General features: G+C 44.0%; 1 protein-coding gene and 1 long non-coding RNA gene across 3 annotated transcripts in view; both read right to left on the reverse strand.

The window, feature by feature from the left end:
* Window positions 1-2,085: 2,085 nt before the first annotated feature.
* On the reverse strand, window positions 2,086-17,356 carry LOC139363747 (uncharacterized). Its single transcript, XR_011624607.1, has 2 exons — window positions 5,498-17,356; window positions 2,086-5,417 (listed from the first exon to the last, which is right to left on the reverse strand). It is a non-coding gene; the product is annotated as an uncharacterized lncRNA (long non-coding RNA).
* Window positions 17,357-20,952: 3,596 nt separating this feature from the next.
* The window catches only part of LOC105466930 (SH3 domain containing ring finger 2), a 133,187-nt gene continuing 131,246 nt past the window's right edge, over window positions 20,953-22,893 (reverse strand). For both annotated transcript variants that reach the window (XM_071098264.1, XM_011716145.3), the window contains exon 10: window positions 20,953-21,325. In XM_071098264.1, coding sequence (XP_070954365.1) covers window positions 21,050-21,325 — 276 coding nt within the window. In that variant the 3' untranslated portion in view covers window positions 20,953-21,049. The remainder of the gene's footprint in view (window positions 21,326-22,893) is intronic.

Here is a 22,893-nt window from a genome sequence, read left to right on the forward strand (position 1 = left end):
GAGTTGTTATGTGGCTTTCTTATGTCAAGCCACCTTCCTCAGAGTATCAGGGATGGGGCAGGAGGTGGTTAACTTTAGTTAGCATCTGGACTGGCTGGAAATGTCACTGAAACACATCAGCCATTGTCTTTCCCTTGTCCCAACTCTTCAGGTCTGATTGTTTCAAGGAGAAAGTCTCAGGTTGGTGCCCATCTTGAACACCTCTGTAACACTTAACAAATCTTCTTCAGGCCCCAGGTTCAAAACCTCAGGTAGCAACAGCTGTGGGTGGAATTGTGTTCCCCACCTCCCGTTCCTCCACCAAAAGGTATGTTGAAGTCTTAACCCCTGGTAACTGTGAATACGATTTTATCTGGAAATAGGGTATTTGCCATTGTAACTAGTTTAAAATGAGATCATTAGGGTGGGTCCTAATCCAGTATGACTGGTGTCCTTACAAGAAGAGGGGAAAAGACACAAAGATAGAGACACAGAGGGAAGACACGTATGTGAAGACAAAGGCAGAGATGGGAGTGTTGCTGCCACAAGCCCAGGAATGCCTGGGGCTACCAGAGGTTGGAAGAGGCAAGGGAAAATCCTCCCTCAGAGATTTTGGAGGGAGCATGGCCCTGCCAACATCTTGATACTGGATTTCTAGCCTCCAGACCGAGACAGAATAAGTTTTTGTTGTTTTAAGCTACCCAGTTGGTGATCACTTATTTTAGCAGCCCTAGGAAGCGACCATCTACCATGTTTGGTAGATGTTTTTGTTAGGGCAGCAGCACCAAACAGTGCTGAAGAACCTGGGTTCTGCAGCCTGAAATGCCTCCTCTATTTACTAATTATACAACCATAGGCAAACTTGCTAACCTCTCTCTGTTTCAGTTTCCTTATCCGGGAAGTGGGATGGTGATAGTACTGACCTCGTAGGGCATGAAGATTGTAAAGCAATACATTTAGCACACTGCCTGGCAGGTAGGATGGACTCAGTAAATATGTGTGATCACTGTTTTATGGCTACTTTGTATTTGTGGCAAATTATACTAATTTTCCTTCTTTTTTTTTTCCTTTGAGACTGAATCTTGCTCTGTCACCCAGGCTGTAGTGCAGTGGCATGATCTTGGCTCACTGCAACCTCCACCTCCTGGGTTCAAGTGATTCTTGTGCCTCAGAGTAGCTGGGATTATAGGCATGTGCCCCCACGCCTGGCTAAGTTTTGCGTTTTTAGTACAGATGGGGTTTTACCATGTTGCCTAGGCTGGTCTTGAACTTCTGGGCTCAAGCCATCCACCTGCCTTGGCCTCCAAAAGTGCTGGGATTACAGGCGTAAGCCACTGCACCCAGCCAAATTATACTAATTTACCATTGGAACATATAGTTTTCCTTTAAATTAAATTCTAGATGAAAGTTGATACTGGAGATGAAGTTGCCCCCACCTCAAAAAAGAAAATTGAATCAATTAAAATAAGAATTTTAAGTAAATAATAACACAGGTGGTAGATGGATATGGTAAACATTGTGAAGGTGGTAAGATACTAATATTAGTAAGCACTTATATGTGCCAGGCACTGTTCAAATCACTCTACGTGTTTTAAGAAATTTATCCTTAACATCCCTCAGAAAGGTGCCATTATATCTCCATTTTCTAGAAAAGGGATCTGAACCACAGAGAGGTTAAGTAACTTACCCAAGGCTAAACGGCTGGCAACACAGGAAATCAGGCACTTGAGGCTGTGCACCTAACCTTTGCACTCATCAGGCAGAGAAGACTTCCAGCCAATAGGGCCCTCATGGTTGTACAAACCAGAGTTTGCTCCACGGAAGTGAATTCAGCCTGCTCAGCTTTAAAAGGAAGTGTTACTTGCCTGTTTCTCCACCTACCTCCACTGGAACTAAGCAATTCCCATTTGACAAAGTGATTTCCTCTCCTAACCCTCCCTTTTGGATGTCCAGAGCAGCTGCCAGGAGCTAAACCCCTTTGGGAGAAATCAAATGCTCACTGTTGACATTTAATTTATGACAAAGTGTTGCCCTCTCCAAACCAGCTACTGAAAAAAGAAAAAAAAAAAAAAAAAAAAAAAGAAAATCCAGGCCGGAGGAACAACCTATTAAATGAAAATAAACACTTTATTGTTTCATGCTAAAAGACGTATTAGGCTTCACACACTTACAGCTGGGAACAATGCACGTTTTTGGCAAAGGAGGCTCGAGTAATCTCTACACGTTCACACGGTTGACCCCTCCCTGCATGAAGAGCAGATGGTGTTTCATGCACAGATTTCTGGCACAGTTCTCCTCTCGTCTGATGTAAAAGGTGTGAGTGGACCTCTAGCCCCCTTTCCCCTTTTGCTTCTTCTGATCAGTCTCGGCGGTAAAGAGAAAATTTAGCACTTCATTAGGGCCACTAACCCAAGTCAATCTCTGGACTCTGAAGCACTGAGTCGACCACAGAATCACAGAACATAAAACAGAATTAACATGTGGATAGTTTTTTGAAAACCGACGGTAGAAAGTGGTCCTGAAGGGAGGTGGCTTAGGGTCATGACTTCTGATGTCTTCTAGAAGAACATGTTAAGTCCAGGAAAAAAGGACTTGAAAAAAAAAATCTGTGCTCCCAGGAGAAACATTATCCAATACTAGATATTGAAGTGAGACAATAACTCTGACATTAAGCATTCCATTAGCACAGTTTTACAAAAAATTCAGAGTGCTACAAATTTGAGAGTTACCCAACAGTGAAGACACATTCTGTATGTTTTTCTTCTTACTAGAAAATTCCAGACCGGGCGTGGTGGCTCACACCTGTAATCCCAGTATTTTGGGAGGTCGAGTGGGCAGATCACAAGGTCTGGAGATCGAGACCATCCTGGCTAACACGGTGAAACCCCATCTCTACTAAAAACACAAAAAATTAGCAGGGCGAGGTGGCATGCGCCTGTAATCCCAGCTACTCGGGAGGCTGAAGCAGGAGAATCGCTTGAATATGGGAGTCAGAGCTTGCAGTGAGCTGAGATGGCACCACTGCACTCCAGCCTGGGCGACAGAGTGAGACTCTGTCTCAAAAAAAATGAAAATTCCTTTTGGTTTTCCAGGATACAAAGTGTGGAACAAATCCCTGATGACTCCATATGGGTAAACAACACCAACACACATGCAACAGACATATTACAGTAATCCATACAGATTATTACAAATTACAAAACCAGAAAACAAGCCCCTACACCTCTTGGCTTTACAGTGGAATATACTAAGGAAATAAGTTGCCAGCCCTGGAACGCTCTATTTTTTGGGATGAAGATACAAAAATTTTGGAAGTCCTTAAGTATCCACTGCCCTAAGCAATCATTTTTTTATGTATGTTATATATGTAAGGTTTATTTATACAATATTCCATAATGACTAACACATTATACCCCTTTTATAAACATTATTCACATACATATTAACTCATAGAGATTCTCTTTGGTCTGTTAAAAACACTATACTTAAAAAAATAAGCAGAGACACAAGAGTCTATAGTTTTTCTGCTTATGTTTCCATGGAGGTGTGAATTTTTCTCTTTATTTTCTCCTTCCTCTTTTTACCCTTAACACCCTTTCCCCTTGACCCGAAGTGTAGTAATAAGAAACAATAATTCCGGGAGATGAAACTCAGATGTCACCATTAGCAAACTATTCTACTGCACATTTCCGGGTTGGCTCTTTGTGATCATTCAAGCCCATCCTTGCCTCCTCCCTGACATCCCCAACACTTTGTGGTCCTTGATCATTTGGAATCTGTATGCTGTGTTTTAAAAAATATCTGGTTTACTGGCTAAGCAGGTTCGAAGGAAGAGCTAAATCCTTATGAAACCCTCCACTATACCTCATGGAAAGTTCCCAGAGACTTAAAAAACAGGACGTGTTTTTTAAAAAAATTAAGAGTGGTGGTTTAGGAGTGGTGGTTTCCTATTGTTCAGTTGTAAGGCGGAAGCCAGTGCATGAAGATGGAAATGTGACTAAGAGGGCTTTGAAGACAAGGCGTAAATAGCCAGTGTGCTCAATCACACCTCTTCCCTTCTCACCTGCCACGTAGCAGATAAAGCCAGAACTCTGGGGCTTCTGGTGGTGTATTATCACTTCCTCCTGTGGTTAACCGAGAGAATGGTGTGGCTAAGAAGTCCAAATTATTCATCGCATTAAAAGATGGCTCTCAGTTTAACCCCTGCATGTGACAGTTTCACATAGAAGAAAATATTTCTGTAACCTACAGATGCAATCCTTACTCTGATCCTGGTTTGGCTGATGCTGGTTCCTGTTTACAAGCAGGGCTGAATGAAAAACTGAGGATGCTTCAGTGTAAAATTAGGATCTGAACTTTAAAACAACCAACATATCCCAGTGATGCTGCACTTGTGTTATTGTCTTTGATAATCAGAGCAGCATGTGCTTTTAAAAATCAAATTCTTATTGATGTCTTAAGAGAGGAGGAGAAGATGAAAATACATGGTTCAAATAACATCAGGGTATTTATGAATTTCATTTATGTGAGCAATGTCTCTTGCAGGTTAGCACAGGTAATTTTAAAATTGTATTTTAGATTATAGCCTTTTTTATTTAAAAAAAAAACAAGGAGTAGAATGTCTTCTAATGGCTTGTTCTTTATGATGACTTATTTATGAACATAAAGGATGCATGGTTATAAGTGATATTTATATCTTTCTACTTGAAATAGCCTCTTTGTAAGCATTACAGTTTGGTATCTTTCATATAACATCATGAATTTTTTTCTTGTCTGAGACTCTTTATGTACCAGGTCTTTATTTCCTTGATCACTATGTTCTATTAGAAATCCCTGGGGTCAGAAGGTATCGGGGGAAAAGACAGAATGGAAAAGAATGAAGATGTGGCAGAGGGATGCAGGATGCTTGGTGGGGATTCGGGCTGGGGTGATGGCTAGGGGACATTGTGCTGAAGCACTGGCCTCTTCGGATTGAACACCAAAGAGAATATGATGTCATCTGCTGCATCACTCTAAATCTGATCTGGAGAGACAGGCCAGACCACAGAGCTGGAAGGCATTGGATGTCCTGTCTTGTCATTTGTTAGGTGCCAAGCTGTGAGAAATTAGCAAGATAAAGTTTGGCTTTGACAACAGCAGTGAGTAACAGAGGGATGGGAGTCTGGTGTAACCTGTAGCAGCACATGACTCGCTAGCTTTTCTCCATTCTGGCCCACTACCCATTAATACTGTGGGTGAAGACAGATTTGCTCTTCCTCCTATTACTCTGCTGTCTTGGAGGCCAGACTATTGGTATCCCTGTACCATCCCTGATGTTCAAGGAATATCATGCAGTCCACAAACTCTCTATTGAGCAGTTTCCATCCCGGCAGATCGTTTGCTGTCTTCTGCATCCCAGTTGTCAGGAACTCGTCCTGGGAAGATGACCAAAGCAGGTTCTGTAAAGTAAAAAGGATTTCAGAATCTGTTGTGTGCGAATGCAGTTGGGAAGAACTATAATTCTTCAGAATTCTTATACCTTTTGGGCAGAAAGTCATCTTCTCACAGAAGAGATGCTGTGTTCTTCTGAGTGCATCATATCAGGAGGCACACAGTATCTGTTTCCCCATTGCTGGTGATGCTAACTTTGGTGTTTTGGTTAAGGTGATTGTCTACTGTAAAGTTGTGATTTTTTTTTCTTCTGTGACTAATAAGTATCTTGCGAGCAGATATTCTGAGACTTTCCAAGTTTTCATCCACAAGTTTTAATATTCATTCATGGTTATTGCATGAACCAATTGTTACTGAGTGGTTGCCAACTGGTTTTTTTTTTTTAAATTCCATAATTCCTTTTACACTTAGAGGTTGTCACTTGACCACAAGGGAGAGCTTTTCCTTCTCCCATATTTATTTATTTATTTATTTATTTATTTATTTATTTATTTGTTTATATCAGTATAGGCTCAGGGATTCCTATTTCGTTCTATGGGTTATCATCTGTTACTGCCAAACCCCCTTCTCCTGCTCTAAACCCTGAATCTGATGATGAAGAAATAACAGACACACACATATTGAGAGACATTCCATAAAACAAATGGCTTATACTACTCAAAATTCCAAGACCATGTAAGAAAATGAATCTTGAGGAACTGTTCCACATTAAAGGAAACTAAAGAGGTATGACAACTACATGCAAGATGTGGTCTTGAAAAGGATCCTAGAAAAGACTTGTGAAATAATTTTTCTATAAGGGAAAATAGGCCAATTGAAAAAATAGTAGGGCAATTGAATAAGACCTGTAGACTAGTTAATAGTACTATATCAACATTGATTTCCTGATTTTCCTGGTTTTATTAGGGTTATGTAAGAGCATATCCTTATTTTAAAAAAATATACACTGAAATGTTTAGGGATAAGTGGGCATTTAGTCTCTAACTTACTCTCAAATGGTCCAGAAAAAATAAAAATGAACCTGGTAAAATGTTAACTTTTGGGGAACCTAGTGGGTCTGAATTTATTTCAAAAATAAAAAGTTAAAATCCGTGAGCCCCCAGAATTTCTCTGAGGTCTCAAATATTGTATTTTGATGACCAAACTCAACCTGCATTCCTATGATCCTCACACATGGAATCAATATCCTCCCCTCCCTGGCCAATGTCTCGCCTCCTTTCTCTTCCTAGGCTGAGGATGCTCCAGAGGAACGTGCAGCCAAACCTGTCTGGCAGTGCCTTGTGAGGTGAGGGCAGGTGGTTTGATTGCACATAACAGGAGGTCGTTCTTTATGACTTTGTTGCATGGCTCTTGGCCCTTCTGAGTACAAATAAAGTCCAAACTAACCATGCTGGAGGAGGAAAGGAGAAAGCTAAAAGGATGATGGGAAATTGGTTCGATAATTTTCTATCTCCTGTCCAATTTTCTTTCATCTAGACCCTGATTTCTTTTCTGTCCAGGGACTCGTGCTGATGTAACAGGCTAGTTTTCTCTTTGGGGAAACTTTAATAATGATCACAGCCTGATTCTTTGTGGGGGTGGTGTGGAACAGTCAGATCTTACAAGCCATTTGTGGAAGTCTTATCACATCAATTTGGGGAGTCTTACCTAAACTCCCAACTTATGAAGGCAGAACTAAGATCTGTGGCTCCAGAGACCCAATGTACCAGAGAAGCCCCAGCTTTCAAGCAGGCAACCACATTTGGGCTCAAAACTGAGTTGCTCTTAGCTCCCAGTACCTGCAAATGCAATGCAGCACTTCCTCATTAGCTAATGTGCTCCACTCAGCACAACAGCAAGTAAGAGCTGTCAGAGGCTCCAGGTGGCTGCTTTGCATTCAGCGGGAGAAACAGGCATTCTGTGATTACGAGGATGCATTCTGTGTCTCACCATGTCAATAAATTACACAGGATTTGGAGTTATGTTGTCTTCACTACACACCACTGAACATGGGCGGGGGTTTCATTTGGTTATCACCAATTTTAGCCCTCAAAAGGAAGGCAGTCTGCCTTAGACATATCCTGCCTCTCCTCCCTGTGCCTAGGTTGGTGCCAGTGCTGATACTGGGTGTCCTCCTATGGAGAAGGTTCACCCTGTTAATATCACAATGGGCTCAAAGATGGCGGCTTTGATCTGTATTATCAGTCTTGGTGTCGGCAGCTGTGAGAATGTCCCTTCCAGATTACAGCTTCTGCATTCCAAGCGAGTAGCAGTGGTTTGTTTGCTCTTTTTAACTACCTTTATTGTGATGTAACATTTCTGAGAACAAGTGCAGGGGCAGGGAAGTAATAAGGAAGTTACTGCCAAGGGAAAGCTGGATGCCACATTAATCTGACCTTCCAGGTTGTGCTAAATGATGTAGAAAGAACTTCAACTCCAAGATCAAGTGACATTTTAATAGGCACCCAAAAAATCCCATCAATGGGAGGAGGTGTGACTTTTCCTAGGCTGGCATTGTGCGGTATGAAGTAGCAGCCCTTATTAGCACTGTGTCTACAAGCCAGAGGGTTTGGGATTAGGCAGGTAATAATTCTTTGTTTACCGAGTACTCAGAAGACAAGTCTATTTGAAGTAAAAAACAAAAACAAAAACATCACCAAACCCCCCTGATGTCTGGAGATAACTTTTTCATCCAATCTTTTTTAGATGGAATTTCACCCTTGTGCCCCAGGCTGGAGTACAGTGGCACGATCTTGGTTCACTGCAACCTCTGCCTCCTGGGTAGCTGGGATTACAGGTGCCCACCACCACGCCCAGCTAATTTTTGTATTTTTAGTAGAGATGGGGTTTCGCCATGTTGACCAGGCTGGTCTCGAACTCCTGACTTCAGGTGATCCACCTGCCTTGGCCTCCCAAAGTGCTAGTATTATAGGCATGAACCACTGTGTCTGGCCTTTCGCTCTACCTTAACTGAGGTGGAAAGCAGTTAGCGGCCACAGACTGGAGCCAGATTGCCTGGGTTTATTTCCAAACCCCACAATTCCTAGCCTTGTGACCCTATGGAAGTTTCTTAATCTCTCTAGGCCTTAGTTTCTACCAGTAACATGGGAGTAGTAATAGTATTTATTTTGTCTGTTTGTGTGAGTTTTAAATGAGTCGATGTTTGATATCAGTAAAGCACATGGAACAGGGTCTGACACATAGCAGGGACTCTATAATTGTTGGCTCAAAATTATTATTATGGACTAAAATACCTCCTGAAGGCTATTTCTTGTGGTCCTGCTTCATAATTATCTCAAAGAACAGAAAATCCTACAGGTAGAAACAGGTCATTAAACAGTGGCTGTCACACTTGTTACTAGAATTTCTTCTGTCCTAAAAACCTGTCCCAGTTTCCTAAGTTGAGTTCTGTAAATTTTACATTCCTATCTATCAAAGGATAATAATGGACAGTAACAAAGATAATAATACCTTAGTGTTTATTTTGTATGGTGTTGTGAGATGTCTTCTATTATTATTCCCTTTATATAGATGAAAAAACTGAGACTCAGATAGGTGAAGTGACTTGCCTAAAGTCACACAGCAAGTCACAGTTTAGGTACGACTCAGGTGTTCCAAATCTATATCCTGGGCTCTGAAATCCTGTGCCAAAGAAAGGTTGGGGGAGTGAGGGGCAGAGAGAAACAGAGAGAGAGAGAGAGAGAAAGGGCAGAGGGCTAAAGGGAGGAAGAGAAGAGACTCACAACTAGTAATAAGTATTTTCTGAATGAGTAAATGGGTGCAGAAATTCAATAACTACACCCTAATGATAACAAAGGAAATGATATTTTATGTCTCATGTATACAATTTCAAACAACCATTTTGGCTGTTTTTTTTTTTTTAAAGATGTCAGTTTGCTTTTTGTTTGCTGCATAGTTACTGCTTTAAAGAGCTACGAGGGCCAATTCCTCTAAAAGGTGAGTTCTTAAGATCTCACAGTCCTGAATGCTAGTGCCTAAGCCAAGTCCCTTGTTTTAGAGATTGGGAATGGGGTGGAGAAAAGGGCAGTCATTTGCCTCTCCGTTTGTAATAACTCCAGTAGCATCTTCCCTATGTTCATCCTTCCTATGACAGGCCTTCTTGTCAGGATAAAAGGGAATTCATTTATTCTCCAATTGTTCATTGTATGATCAAAAATGTTTGATAAATGAAAGACTGCTAGTGGCGGTGCAACCCCGTCTCTACTAAAAACACAAAAAATTAGCCAGGCGTGGTGGCGGGTGCCTGTAGTCCCAGCTACTCGGGAGGATGAGGCAGGAGAATGGTGTGAACCTGGGAGGCGGAGCTTGCAGTGAGCCGAGAGCACGTCACTGCACTCCAGCCTGGGTGACAGAGCGAGACTCCGTCTCAAAAAAAAAAAAAAAAAGAATGTTAATGGAACCTTCCCCATGGAGAGTTTCCTGGACAGGTTGAGCTTGTTCCTGCTCTTCCCACTATGCTGCGTGTCTGGTTCCTTCTTAGTCTTCAGGTCTCAACTCGAATGTCATCCCTTTGGAGAACCTTCCCTGGCCACCCTACGTAATATAGCTTATGCCCGTCAGCCATTCTTTGTCCCGTCACTTTGTTTCTTTCGTAACATCTGACATGTAGAAATTCTCCTGCTTGTTTACCATTTACTCCCTTCCTGCAGGTAGGAACCTTATCCGTGTTGTTCACTGCTGTATCCCAACTGTACGGAACAACACCTGGCACACAGCCCATAGTAGATGCTCAGTTGATATCGTTGAATGAAAAATGAATAAATGAATGAAGTGACGTTGGTTTTTGCCCAGGAAGAAAACATTCTGCGACTTTAAATGGAGATGGAGTGAGAGCAGCACTTGCCTGGAGCCCATAGGTCATAATGGACGCCTAGCGGGGGTTTAATCAGTACATGCATTTTCTGAACTACAAAGTGTGCCAGGGACATTTCATTTCTGTTAATTGGCACCAAGGAGGAGGGCTTGTTATCGAAATCACCAGCCAGCTGGAGGCATGTCCGTATCAGATCTATTTGCAAATTAGAATGGACATTTCATAAACCGTGTCAACCTTGGGAAGCGGCAAGCACCCAGAGGGGCAACACCAATGTGCTTGCTGGCTGTATCCGGGGGTACACACAGCCCTAAATCTGCAACCTTCAGCAGATGAGGTGGTGAGGTGGTGGGGACCACCAGATGAGAAGAGATTGGCGAGGATTACGGCATAAAATGCATTTTAAAATCGTTGTCATATTGCCCCAGCCCTGGCACCACTGAACAGCTTCTCTGAAAGGTCAGAGAACAAAGAAACGGATGTCTCATCCTTCAGAGCCGGCCCACCTTTGCTACTGGTTGCTCTGGACAAGTGATGTATCCTCCGAGCTTCAGCTGTTTGATCTATACGTAGGGGAGAATAACACAACTCGTGGGGGCCTTGTGAAGATTAAGTGAGAAAATGAATGTAAATAACGATATTGGTAGTGAACATTACAGTATTTTCTTGTGCTGGGCACTGTGCTAATGACTATTTACATTGTCTCACTTAATCCCCACCAAACCATTAATTGTGCTTTTGCACAATTAATACCTGCATTTTACAAGGGAGGGAACTACAGGTTGGAAAAGTTAAATGCCTTGGCCATGATGACACAGCAAGGAAACATGGGGCCTGTATTTGGATTCAGGTCATCTGACTCCACCGGGCTCTTAGCAACCCTGTAGTAACAAACCCTCTAAGGGATTCACAAGGTACCTGGCATTTAGCCCACAACTAATGAATGGCAGCTAGTAAGAGATTCTGTTTTTTTTTTTTTTGAGATGGAGTCTCGCTCTGTCGCCAGGCTGAAGTGCAATGGTACAATCTCGGCTCACTGCAACCTCTGCCTCCCGGGTTCACGCCATTCTCTTGCCTCAGCCTCCCAAGTAGCTGGGACTGCAGGCGCCCGCCACCACCCCTGGCTAATTTTTGTATTTTTAGTAGAGACGGGGTTTCACCATACAGGCCACCAAACTCCTGACCTTGTGATCTGCCCGCCTCGGTCTCCCAAAGCGCTGGAATTACAGGCGTGAGCCACCGTGCCTGGCCTGAGATTCCATTCTTATATTTAGCATTCTTCCTGCTCATCCTGCTTTCAAGCCTATGTCATCCTGCAAATTTCTCCAACAGCTACCACTTCTGGGTCCACTTCTGCATACCAACATCTGGCCTCGCCTCACTCGATTTTCCCAGTCACAGTGTGAAGTGCTGATTATTGCTTCCACTTTTCTGATAAGTAAAGAAAGGCTCAGAAAGGTTTGTTAACTTGGTCCAAGGTCAGATAGCTGACACGTGGGGTCAGGATTTGAATCCAGGGATGTGTGACTCCAGAGTCCAGGCACCCCCCTCTTCACGTCACATTTCTCTGTGCTGCTCATTTTTCAAAATCTTTCTTCTTCACAAAGCTCTCTTGACAACTAAAACACTCTCATTGTTCTCCCCTCTCACTTCTGTCTGATAGAGCCTAGCTTGCCGTTGTGCTTTGTTTTGAATTGTGCCACTACATCTACATAAATGGTAATAGCTACCATTTATTGAACACTTCTATGTACCCAATATCGTACTCAGAGCTGGACATGCCTGAACTTGTTTAATCCTGCTGAGAACTCTACTAGGAGGTGCATGGTCTGATCCTCATTTTACAAATGAGAAAACTGAGGTCTAGGGATGTGTCACTTTTCCAAGTTTCTTTAGTTATTTGCCAAAGGAAATATAGCCAGTAACAAAGCTGTGAGAAAGCCCCAAGTGATCCATTTCCAAATCTCATCATCCCAGCTATTATATTAATTACTTCTCCAGATCTTGTGACATTCTAGTGGACTGGGAACATAGCTGGTCCTTGACTGATGCTTTTAGTTCTCTGTTGGAGGCCGCCATAACAAAGAAGTCCTAAGCTCCAAAACTTGCCAACATCTAAAAACAACTTAAGCTTAAAAAAGAATTCAGCTTATAAATAGCATGTGCAGAATAGAATATTTAGAAATGTGGTTCTGATACCTAAAATTAGCCTTCCCTTCAAAACAGTATCACCCCTTCTGACTGATGTTTCATTCCTTGTCATGGAAGCTAGTGCTATCTCTCTCTAGCTGTGACTGACATGTCCTCTTTGTGCAATGTCGTCCTCTACCCTCTCCTTGACAGAGACATAAGACATCTCTTACAGAGTTGGAGAGAAGGTGGTGATGGGGCTAGCAGGAATCTGGGTACCACCTTTTGAAGGCACTATTTATTTGAATTCCTTTTTGGACCTCCAGGCCTGTTTTAGCTGCCTCCGTACGTTGTGACTCAAGCTTTCTTTCTACTTATTTGTGAGGGTCTCCTGAATGCAAATAGCCTTCACAATCCTCTTGGGTGGTCAGGGAGTGGTGATTCTCATGGGAAGGTCATTAGGATGGTGCTAGCCTCCAGGACGTGTGTGACCTACAGCAGTCAAACCCCGACATCAAAAATGGCTCTCATCAAGTCAGTCGGTCATGCTAGCACTGATTCCAAGAGCATTAACACAAAATGCACACAGTTACAAAACAGCCTCTGCAGATGTCTTTTGCCTTTCTCCCTAGGTCTTGGCTGGCATTCTTTTAGTCCTTATCAGGCTGCAGCTCTTGTCCATCCAGCAGTGACCCCGTTTGCCTAATTAGCTTGCATATGTGGGTGTGTATCTACCCCCAAAGGAAATTGCATTTGAACTTTGGATAAACACCAGCAAGGAACACTGGAAGAAGATGTCAGCTCTCTGAGCCCTTTTGTTCCTGCAGAGGAGATGGAAGTGGGGGTCATTTTGGAAATCATATCCCTCTTCTTGTGGGACTCTGCTCTGTATCATTTAGAGTGAGGACAGGCAAAACCAGAAATAATCTCACGAAGACAGAGCGACCTGGGGAATGCAAAATGATCACTGTGTTTTGATGTCAGTGACCCAGAACCACATTGCAAGCTTCAGTTCTTTTTCAAGTGGTTTGGCTGTGTCTGGTAACTCTGGGAGCAGCGGTAGATTTGCTTTTTGGATTTCTCTGTGCATAAAACTCTCAGTTATCTTACTGAGACAGCAAGACCTAACCTCATGGATTTTTTCTGGGAGGGCTTGACCCTCTGTGATAAACCCTCCTCCATCTCCATCCCCATCCTAGCTAGCTCAGCAGCACATCTCATTTGTCCATGCCCTCCAATCTCAACCATGTTGATAGTTGCCATTGAAGAAGAGGGATTAAGGTTTTGGCTTAGAGCCCTGGGTTCCAGTCCTTGTTGCCTTGGACAGGTCATTTGACCTCTGAGCCTCAATTCTAATCTTTAAAATGAGAAAATAGCAGTACTTCTGTCATAGGGTTGGGTAAAATTAAATGACACCATGTATGTAGCATGTAAAGTACTTGGCATATAGTAGGTACTTGACACATGATGGCAATTATTGCTGGATGAGGAGTCAGGGTTGTTACTTTTCTTTTTTTTCAGTTTCCATTACACCTCAAACTAGTTTTGTGATCTTAAGCAAGGAATTGAAACATTCTGAGTCTCAGTTTTCTGATCTGTAGTCTGGAGACAAAAATAGCATTCCCGGGCCAGGTGTGGTGGCTCACGCCTGTAATCTCAGCACTTTGGGATGGTGACGCAGGCAGATTGCTTGAGCCCAGGAGTCTGAGACCAGTCTGGGTGACATAGCAAAAGCCTACCTCTACAAAAAATACAAAAATTAGCCGGGTATGGTGGCACATGCCTGTAGTCCCAGCTACTTGTGGGGGTGAGGTGGGAGAATCTTAAGCTGGGGCTGCTGAGGGTGCATTGAGCTGAGATTGTGCCACTGCACTCCAGACTGCGTGAGGGGAATGGGACCTTGTCTCAAAAAACAAACAAAAAATAAACAAGCATTTCCCTGCATACTCACAAGGTTCTTATGATAATTTATTAGAAGATTAACAGCAGCAGCAGCAAGATCTCATTTCAGTTTCAGATTCTGAGAAGCTGCTTTTGGTTTCTATGGTTGGCTACCTTGAGGTCCCGGGCAAGGCCCAGAGGAGAGTTACTTTAAAAGCCCCCAAATCACTTGAAAGCAATTTGGGCATGGCCACAGCCTGTATTTCCCCATTCGGAAGCAACAAGGTGTCACAAAACAGGTGTAGTTGGAAAAATTCTTGTCAAAATTCCTCCAAACCAGGATTCTCAAAACCAGACATGTTGGTGCATCAACATCAGTTCCCAGCAATGAATCAAAGCCTTAGAATCTGAGGCACAGAAGCCAGATGGGAGCTCAAACCTTCAGGCAGAATGTCTATGGCCTTAGGTTGCAATATTTGCTTTCAGTAGTGTTTACCAAATATCTCTATGGGTTTCACTAAAAATTCCATATGGTACATGTGTGGGAGAAGATAAGTGAGGGATGCAGGGTAGTGGTTGTGAGGGAAGTTGTGGGGAGGGGAAGAAAGGAATGGGATTGGGAGAGGCACACAGTGGACCTCTGATATTGACAATTACTATTTTAAAAAAAGCTGGGTGGCAGGTATATGGTTATTTATATGATCCTGTATAATTTCATATCTGTGAAGCATTTAATAATAAAAAGGGGAGAAAAGCAGAAAGGAGGCCCCAAATCCAGAAAAAATTAATAAGGAACAAACAATACTCTATGAGGGATGTATCTATTTTCATCTCTCCCGTCAACCACTGTATCTCCATTGCTTCTCACAGAGCCTGGTCCAGAGTGGGTGATGGATCACTGCTGTTGAGTGAATGGATGGATGGGTGCATCTGTAACCTCCTCCATGCCCCCCATCATCCCCCACCATCTTTGACTTGATGGCACACCTTAGATCCCACTTCGCTGCCTTCTGTTTGTCAAAGTGTAGATCAGTGGGCAGAGGGCCTCCTGGGAACACTGTTTCTGCTTTGGTCTAGGACATAATCTAGGCCTGGAAAACGGTCTGCTTGATCATTTAACATTGATCTATTGCAAATAAAATGTCCTTGTATTATTTATTCTCCATGACATCGATTTGCTGCAAGGATCTTTGGAGTTAACGCCTCTGGTCTGGTCCTTCCTGCCAAACACGTTACCTAAGTGACTGTCTTTCATGGTCATCTGAGAGGCTGCTGGAAGTACTAGTACTATCTTCTCTTAGCCAGAGAGAATCGGGGTCTTTTCTCTCAAGATATAAACAAGAGAAGCATCAGTGGCGGCAGCTGCTGGCCCGGCACTACCCCGTGCCAGCTTGCTAAGCACTTGGTCCCAGCTGGAGAGACTTGATAGGACTTTGCCATTCTGCCTGCCACAGCTGTTCACTTCCCAGGAAGGGAGTCCAGAAGCTATGTGGCTGCCTGTGTGGTCAGACGTGGGTGAGAGGATGAGGATGGATGCTTGCTCCTCTCATGGAAACAGATAATTTCCGTACCTGCCAAACCAATGGCAGAGGAGCTGGGAAGCTCACAGGCATTGCTGAGGCCTTTGAAGGTGTTAGCTGAGAAAGGCAGACCAGCGAGCATGGAGCTGCCCTCCCTCCCATGCAGCGCCTTTCCTAGGCCAAGGACCAGGTGAAGGTGATTGTCAAGGGCTGGACAGTGGTCAGGAGTGGGCTGGATGGAGTGCTGGGCTTGTTAGCAGAGCTCTTGGCTTCTGAGTGACCTCTCTGGGTCCTATGCTCTACTCCAGGGTCACAGTTAAGATATTTAGCAACCAGGATGGCATAGGCACTGGCCAACTGGAATGGAGAAGGGCTTTATTGCTGGAGGTCTTAGCTGCACCTGGCCTGAGCTTTTAGGTGCTGGATGTTAGAGTGATGGGGAGCACCTGAGGGAAGGACCAGGTTGTGGGTGTGAGGAGGCCTTGGGGAGCTCAGAGCATCCACTGTTCACCTATTAGTACAAACTTCTTTTGACATTCTACCAACCAGTGTGGCCACAGTCCTGCTGGGTGTCAGGACTGAATGTTGGCTCTGCCATACCATATGAGAAAGGTGGATTGGAGCCTCTCACTTTATGTGAATCAGAATCACTTAGGGATATTGTTAAAAGCACAGACACCTGGAACCCACCTCCGAACTATTGAGTGAGACTCCCTAGGGCCCAGGCCAGGCTTACTACACTCCTAAGACCTGACTGTCCTGGATCAGCTGATCCCTAAGTATTCAGCTGTGACTTTCGAGGGGGTTATGAGGACTTGAGAGATGGGGGTCCAGCACAGTCTCTGGGGGGAATATGCCTAATTCAGGGGCAGGTCATGTGGGTGAGTGAAGCAGGTTGCTGTGACACAGACGTTGAAGAATGAATGTTCATTTATTTGAAGCCGCCTTGACCCTGATCCAGCCCCCTGGATTGCTGCTGCCGGGGAAGGCAGGCCTGGTGTGGACGGACCCCCTGACTTTTCAAGACAGACTGGAGGTCACTGAGCTATGATTTGAGTCAGTCCTGCATCTCATCAAGACACAGGTGGGGGCGCTGCTTTAAACCCTTCCTGCTCTGAAAGCCCTGTCCGTGGAATGGGTGAAGGGTGAGGGTGAGGCGGGTTCCACACGCAAAGGGAAAGAGACAAGTCCTAAGTAAAGATCTTGATGCTGCTCGATGGGACCATTTCCTCAGGTGAGGTCCTCAGAGTATGTCCCCAGCTGGGCATGATCCACCTTCCCTACTCAGATGTCTCCCATTTTCCCCCAATCAAATCCTACTCTTAGCAGTTTTCATGGCACCAAAATGCCAGAGTCTAACCACATGGCAAAGGGGCACTCTTCCTAGGTACTGTCTGAACCTTAGCTGAGGGGTGATGCTCTCACAAGATGGAATTTTCACCTTCAGATTTGAGGGGCTGGGGTTCTACCTGGGATCTCTGGAATGTTCCACAAGGGAATAAATTCCTCTAAGTATTAAGTGAATTTGGGTCCATTGCTACATTTAAACCCAAATGCTGAAGATCTTCTCCTGCTTGGAATACCCTTTTTCCCACCACTTTGATTCTCTCTTGTCCTTCAGGACTCAGCTTAGACTGTGTTCTGACTTTCAAGATAAGGCTGTGTCAGTCTCCTTTCAGCACCACAGTCCCAGGCAGGCCCTTCTGTTAGAATTTCTTCACATGAAATTTCAACAGCCTGCTTGCTTAGAAACATCCCAGTCTAAAATTTGTTAGGTGTTCATCACGCCAGCACTGTTTAAGTCACTTTGTGTCATTATCTCAGATAATCCTCATAATATCCCAATGACGTTGACACTACACTGTATTATTCCTATGTAACAAAACGAGGCTCTGAGAGATTAAGTAACTTGCCTGACATCCCATGGTCAGAAAGTGGTAAATGAAGACCTGAACTGTGTTTGTGTGCAGCGGAGCGTTCTAGGCTCTTTCCCATTTGCAACCAAAAATGCACTCTGCTGCCTCCTGGCAGTCCAGAGTCAGTATCCTAAAGTCAAGGATGGGTTTTTGGTTCATACAGCAAGTCCCAAGTTGGGCTCTGAAGTCAGACAGTTTGAGACTGCGTCCTTGCTCTGCCATCATCTGTGGTTAACCTTCAAGCTTCAGTTTCCTTCTCTGAAATGGGGACAATCTACCTGTCTTATAGGGATATGGTGGAAATTACACGACAGGATGTGTTTATCATCTTCACTGCTGTGCCTAGCACATAGTAGATGTTAAAAACATGTTGGGGCTGGGTGTGGTGGCTCATGCCTGTAATCCCACACTTTGGGAGACCAAGACATGGGGAGGTGAAGCCGAGGAGTTTGACGCTAGCCTGGGTAACATAGTGAGACTTCATCTCTACAAAACATGAAACAATAAATTTACAAAGCATGTTGGAATGAATGAGTTAAAGCTGCCAGTGAAGCCAACTTTTACTTGGAAAAAACATCCTTTACCCCTTTAAAACCCTCTTAAAACTCCAAAAGGTGGGATTTGCTTTGGGAGAGGGTAAGTTGGATGCTGCATGTGGGTGAAGAGGCTGGAGGGAGTGGAGTTGGCAAGGCTTGGAGTTGTTTGCATCTCTCAGAGAGGTTATCCCATAGAGATAATAAATAGATGGTGGGAAGAATATTTCATTTCATTTGGAAGGCATGGACATCTCCATTCCATTTAAGCACCCTGCTTGTCAGTCACAAAACTTAAAAATTAACTGGATACATTGCCACTGAGGAATAGACTAAATATTTGGTCGGTCAGTCATGCCATATCTCTGCCACTCTGAGTGTAGAGTAGACGGCTAAACATTGCTAAACTCATTGAGAGTGCTTTTTGGTAAGGATGAGGAATGGGTACTTATACTTTGACCAGTCACACAATGCCTCCCTGTTCTTGGACTTTATCTCATTTCTCCATCTGGATTATTATATGTAGTTCAATGAGGCACGGATTTGGGCATGTTGATTTTGTGGAACTAATGGGTCAATATCTCATGTTTGTTTGAGTCCACAAATGTGAGATATTGACCCAAAGTTTGTGAGATATGGACCCAAACATGATTGACATCATTAGAACAACGTGCTATCATGTTGGCTCTACCAGTGCCAAAGGTCTGACACAATGGCAGTATTTTGTGGGAGGAGTATGGTTTTGTTTTGTTTTATTAAGGTCTGGAAAAAGTCTGTGGACAATTCCATTTGCCGAGTGTGTGAGTGGGTATGTAAAAGACACATGTTTTGAATCCCATGACCTTCAAGAACTATCTAGGGGAAAGGTCTAATTAGATACGTCTTTCTCTCTCTCTCTCTCTCTCTCTCTCTTTCTTTCTTTCTCTCTCTCTCTGTCTCCCTCTCTCCCCCCTCCCTCCCTCCCTCCCTCCCTCCCTTCCTTCCTTCCTTCCTTCCATTCTTCCTATCTTTCTTCCTTTCTTTCTTCTTGCACCCAGCCTTAGTGGCAAATGTTATTTATGCTTTAAAGTGCCTACATTGATGGGCATGCAATAAATGTTATATCACAACAATTAAGTTTAATGAGACTTAATGGGTTGTCTCACAGCTTTGCCTTGGCTTCCTGGGACGCCTCCTCTATCCTGATTACAAGGCTCTGACTGGCTGGTCCTGCTCCACGTCAGTTCCATCTTTGCGGGGTCATCTAGTTTTGCCCTATTCATTGCAGACCCTGTCCTTTCCTCACCCTGTCAGGGAATGTAAGGTTGCCCCACCCCTTGTCTCCTTTAGCCTCTTCCTTTGTGCTTTCCCTCAATCCTCTTTCACTTTTACTCTTATGCCTACTTTCTTTCCTCCATATTTTCTTTACCCCCCCCCCCTTTCTCCTCCTTTCCCCCGTTTTCTCCTCCAGCCTTCTTTGTCCTACCCCTTTTATAGCAGCTTTTCCCCAGGAATCACTCCCACCCCAACCTCGGGCTGCCATGTTCGCACTGATGTTATTGCCTTGTGGGTGAAACTGCTCATCTGCCCCAAGTCAGAAGAAAGCAGGGAAAGTCAGGAATGTTGCATTGCAAACAATATATATCCAAATATACATTCTAACCCCAACCCCATATAAGGTTGTTTTTAAGCATGTTTTGCTTTCTTTTTTTTCTTTCTTTTTTCTTTCTTTTAGACAGAATCTTGCTCTGTCACCCAGGCTGGAGTGCAGTGGTGCAGTCTCAGCTCACTGTAACCTCTGCCTCCTGGGTTCAAGCTATTTTTGTATCTTGGCCTCCAGAGTAGCTGGAATTACAGGCGTGTGCCACCATGCTCGGCTAATTTTTGTATTTTTAGTAAAGATGGGGTTTCATCATGTTGGCCAGGCTGGTCTCAAACTCCTGACCTCAAGTGATCTGCCCACCTTGGCCTACCAAAGTGTCAGGATTATAGGCATGAGCCACCGCACCTGGCCCACGTGCTTTCTTGAAGTCAGACTATATATCTAAACCCCAACCCCATATAAGATTGTTTGTAAGCATGCTGTGTTTTCTTGAAGTCAGACTATAGAGCCAGGATAAATTAATTGTCCACAATGCCATACATGGCCCTATCCACAGCCATATAATTCACATAGAATTATATGTGGGAAAACAGATCAAGAAGATTAAAGTATGATACTCTTTTGATATTTGGTACTCAGTGATCTCTCTGAGCTTCTGAAGTGGAGCATACTCAGGAAGCTGACTAGTTTTATTGGATTCTCAGAATGTTTAAAGTATCCACCTCACACCCCTCGCAGAAATTCTCCCTTTGCAGCCAGGATTATGACTTTACAGAGGGAAAAAGATACGGCAGCTACTAGTGGCTAGTGTACAGGCCCCAGAAGATGGCAGAAGTTGCTCTAATGCTTGTTAAGGACACTGTAAGGTCAAAGAAGCAATGCCAACAATCCCACCATTGTCACACCCCTGCTGCAGCCCCCTTTAGGACACCACAGAAAGTCTACACAGTAACACGGGGACAGCAAGAGGCCACATACTCCATGCTGGGGCATAAGGTGGGCACGACAATTTTTCACTCCTTGGTCTGAGTAAGCGAGCCTTGAGGTATCAAATCATTATGTTTGAGTGTTTGGAAGGCCACGCCATCTATCCTCCCACCCAGGGCAGGAATTCTTGCTCCCACCTTTCCTTTCCTGAAGGTAAAATAGGAAGCACAAGGACGCATACTCGAGTCCCCAAAGAATGGCAGGATGCCCTCAGTGGAGGCAGACTGTATTTAAATGCAATTCACCTCTTTGGGGTCTAGGAAAAGCCACCCGTAGGTTCATTTGCTGGGAAACACGGTCTGCGTGGCTGAGGCAGTGGACAGCAGGGTTGTGGCCTTGCCAAGAGCTGACTTTCTCCGGAGGTCTGTCTGCTGTCCGGAGTGGCAGCCGCTTCGGTGGGCAAATAGGACGGTCATCTCTGGGCCCAGGGACGCTGCTTCAGGCTGGGACGCCTTGAGGGTGGCCGGCTGTTCAGGCTTTCCGGAGGTGGGATGGGAGGTGTAATGTTTGGTGGGAGGAGGGCTGTAATTCTGAAATCTCACAGTTTTGACTTGCTGCAAGAGAAAGGAGAGGAAATGGACATAGGTGAGGTGGGAGATGTCTATTTCCCTATGCTTGTCCCCACTTGAAATGCCTCATTTATGCATTCATTCTGCAAATATCTGTGCCTACCACGAGTGTCAAGTGCTACGATGGAGGAAGTACAAGATGCTGAGCATGCAGAGGAGCATCTAACAGTGGAGAAGCCAGGGAAGTCTTCCCAGAGGCTTTCAATCGAGAACCACAAAAGGATTAGGACTTATCTGGGAGAAACGGGGTAGGCCACCGCCTATGAAAACAGCCTGAGGCCAGAGGGTATGATCCCTTCTGGAAGATAAAAGACATTTACCTTGCCTCTCTCCTCTCTACGTACGATTAAGGCCAATCTCAAGGCTTTCCTTTTCTTTGAGGCCTCTCTCCTGATGACTCCATTTAGAGATTTCCATAATGGCCTTATAAATCCTTAGAGCACAGTTTGCAAACTGGACACCTGCTGGCTGAATTTAGCCTGCAGAATGTTTGAGGGTTTGATCGACTTGCCAACACACAAAAATTGAGAGATTGCATATAAAAATCAGAATTTCATATGTCTCGTAAAAAAAAAATCAGAGCTCTGGCACACTGGCCTATGCCTCATTCTGACAACAGCTGACTGGACCTGAGAAGCAGTGCCCCCTTTACATGAGATGCGAGGTCTCTAGTTTGTGCCAATTCCCCCTCTTCCTCTTTCCTTTCACCTCTCCTGGCCTGTTATATATCTGCCGGGTACCTATAGGTACAGTATTTGCTTTAGCCAGTCTCTCTCTTAGGGCCTAATAAAGCGTTCTGTGGTACTGCTCAAGAATGATGTCTTTCTTCCATGTAATTCAATCCTCGTGTCCCCCACTAAGATCTGAGTTTCTTCATACTTTCTGACCCTCGTCATATCTAGCTAAGATCTGGGCATTTATGAAATGCTTGTAGTTGTATCTAAAAGTTTGGAATAATAGGCAACTGGGGCCTAGAAAACTCTGAATTATTTCTGTAATTCGGAAAAAGAACTCCCAACCTTTATATCTGTTGATGCTTTTTCCAATGCCTTTCCCTATGAGCTTATAGCTTAGCAGTAAGAGCATGAGTTTTGTAACAGATCTGGATTCTACTTCACACTTATGTGTCAGCTGTGTGGTCTTGGGTAATGTTCTTTAACTTCCTGAGCTGCCATTTCCTAATTTTAAAATGAGGATGAAACTAACGCCTATTTGAGAGGGTTGTTGTCAGGATTAAATAGACGGGACACATGCCGTGTCTGCCAGCTTGTTAGTATTCGGTAACTGGTTAACCAATGGGGGAATCACATCCTCTTTCCGTTGTGAGGGGAATGGACGATGATGGTGGAATGATGCTGATGGTGGTGGTGATGGAGGTGGTGATGGCGATGATGTGATGATGATGGTGATGTTCCATAAATTAAAAGACAGCAATAAGCATCACTTAACTTTCTTACTGCCTTCTCTTGCCACCATCCCTCCTGCTTCATGGATATTATTGAGAACATAAGCCTTTTACAAAAACTCTTATGTCTTCTAGTGGGAAATGTCCT

This window comes from Macaca nemestrina, chromosome 6 (genome assembly GCF_043159975.1).
Source record: "Macaca nemestrina isolate mMacNem1 chromosome 6, mMacNem.hap1, whole genome shotgun sequence".
NCBI lineage: Eukaryota > Metazoa > Chordata > Mammalia > Primates > Cercopithecidae > Macaca > Macaca nemestrina.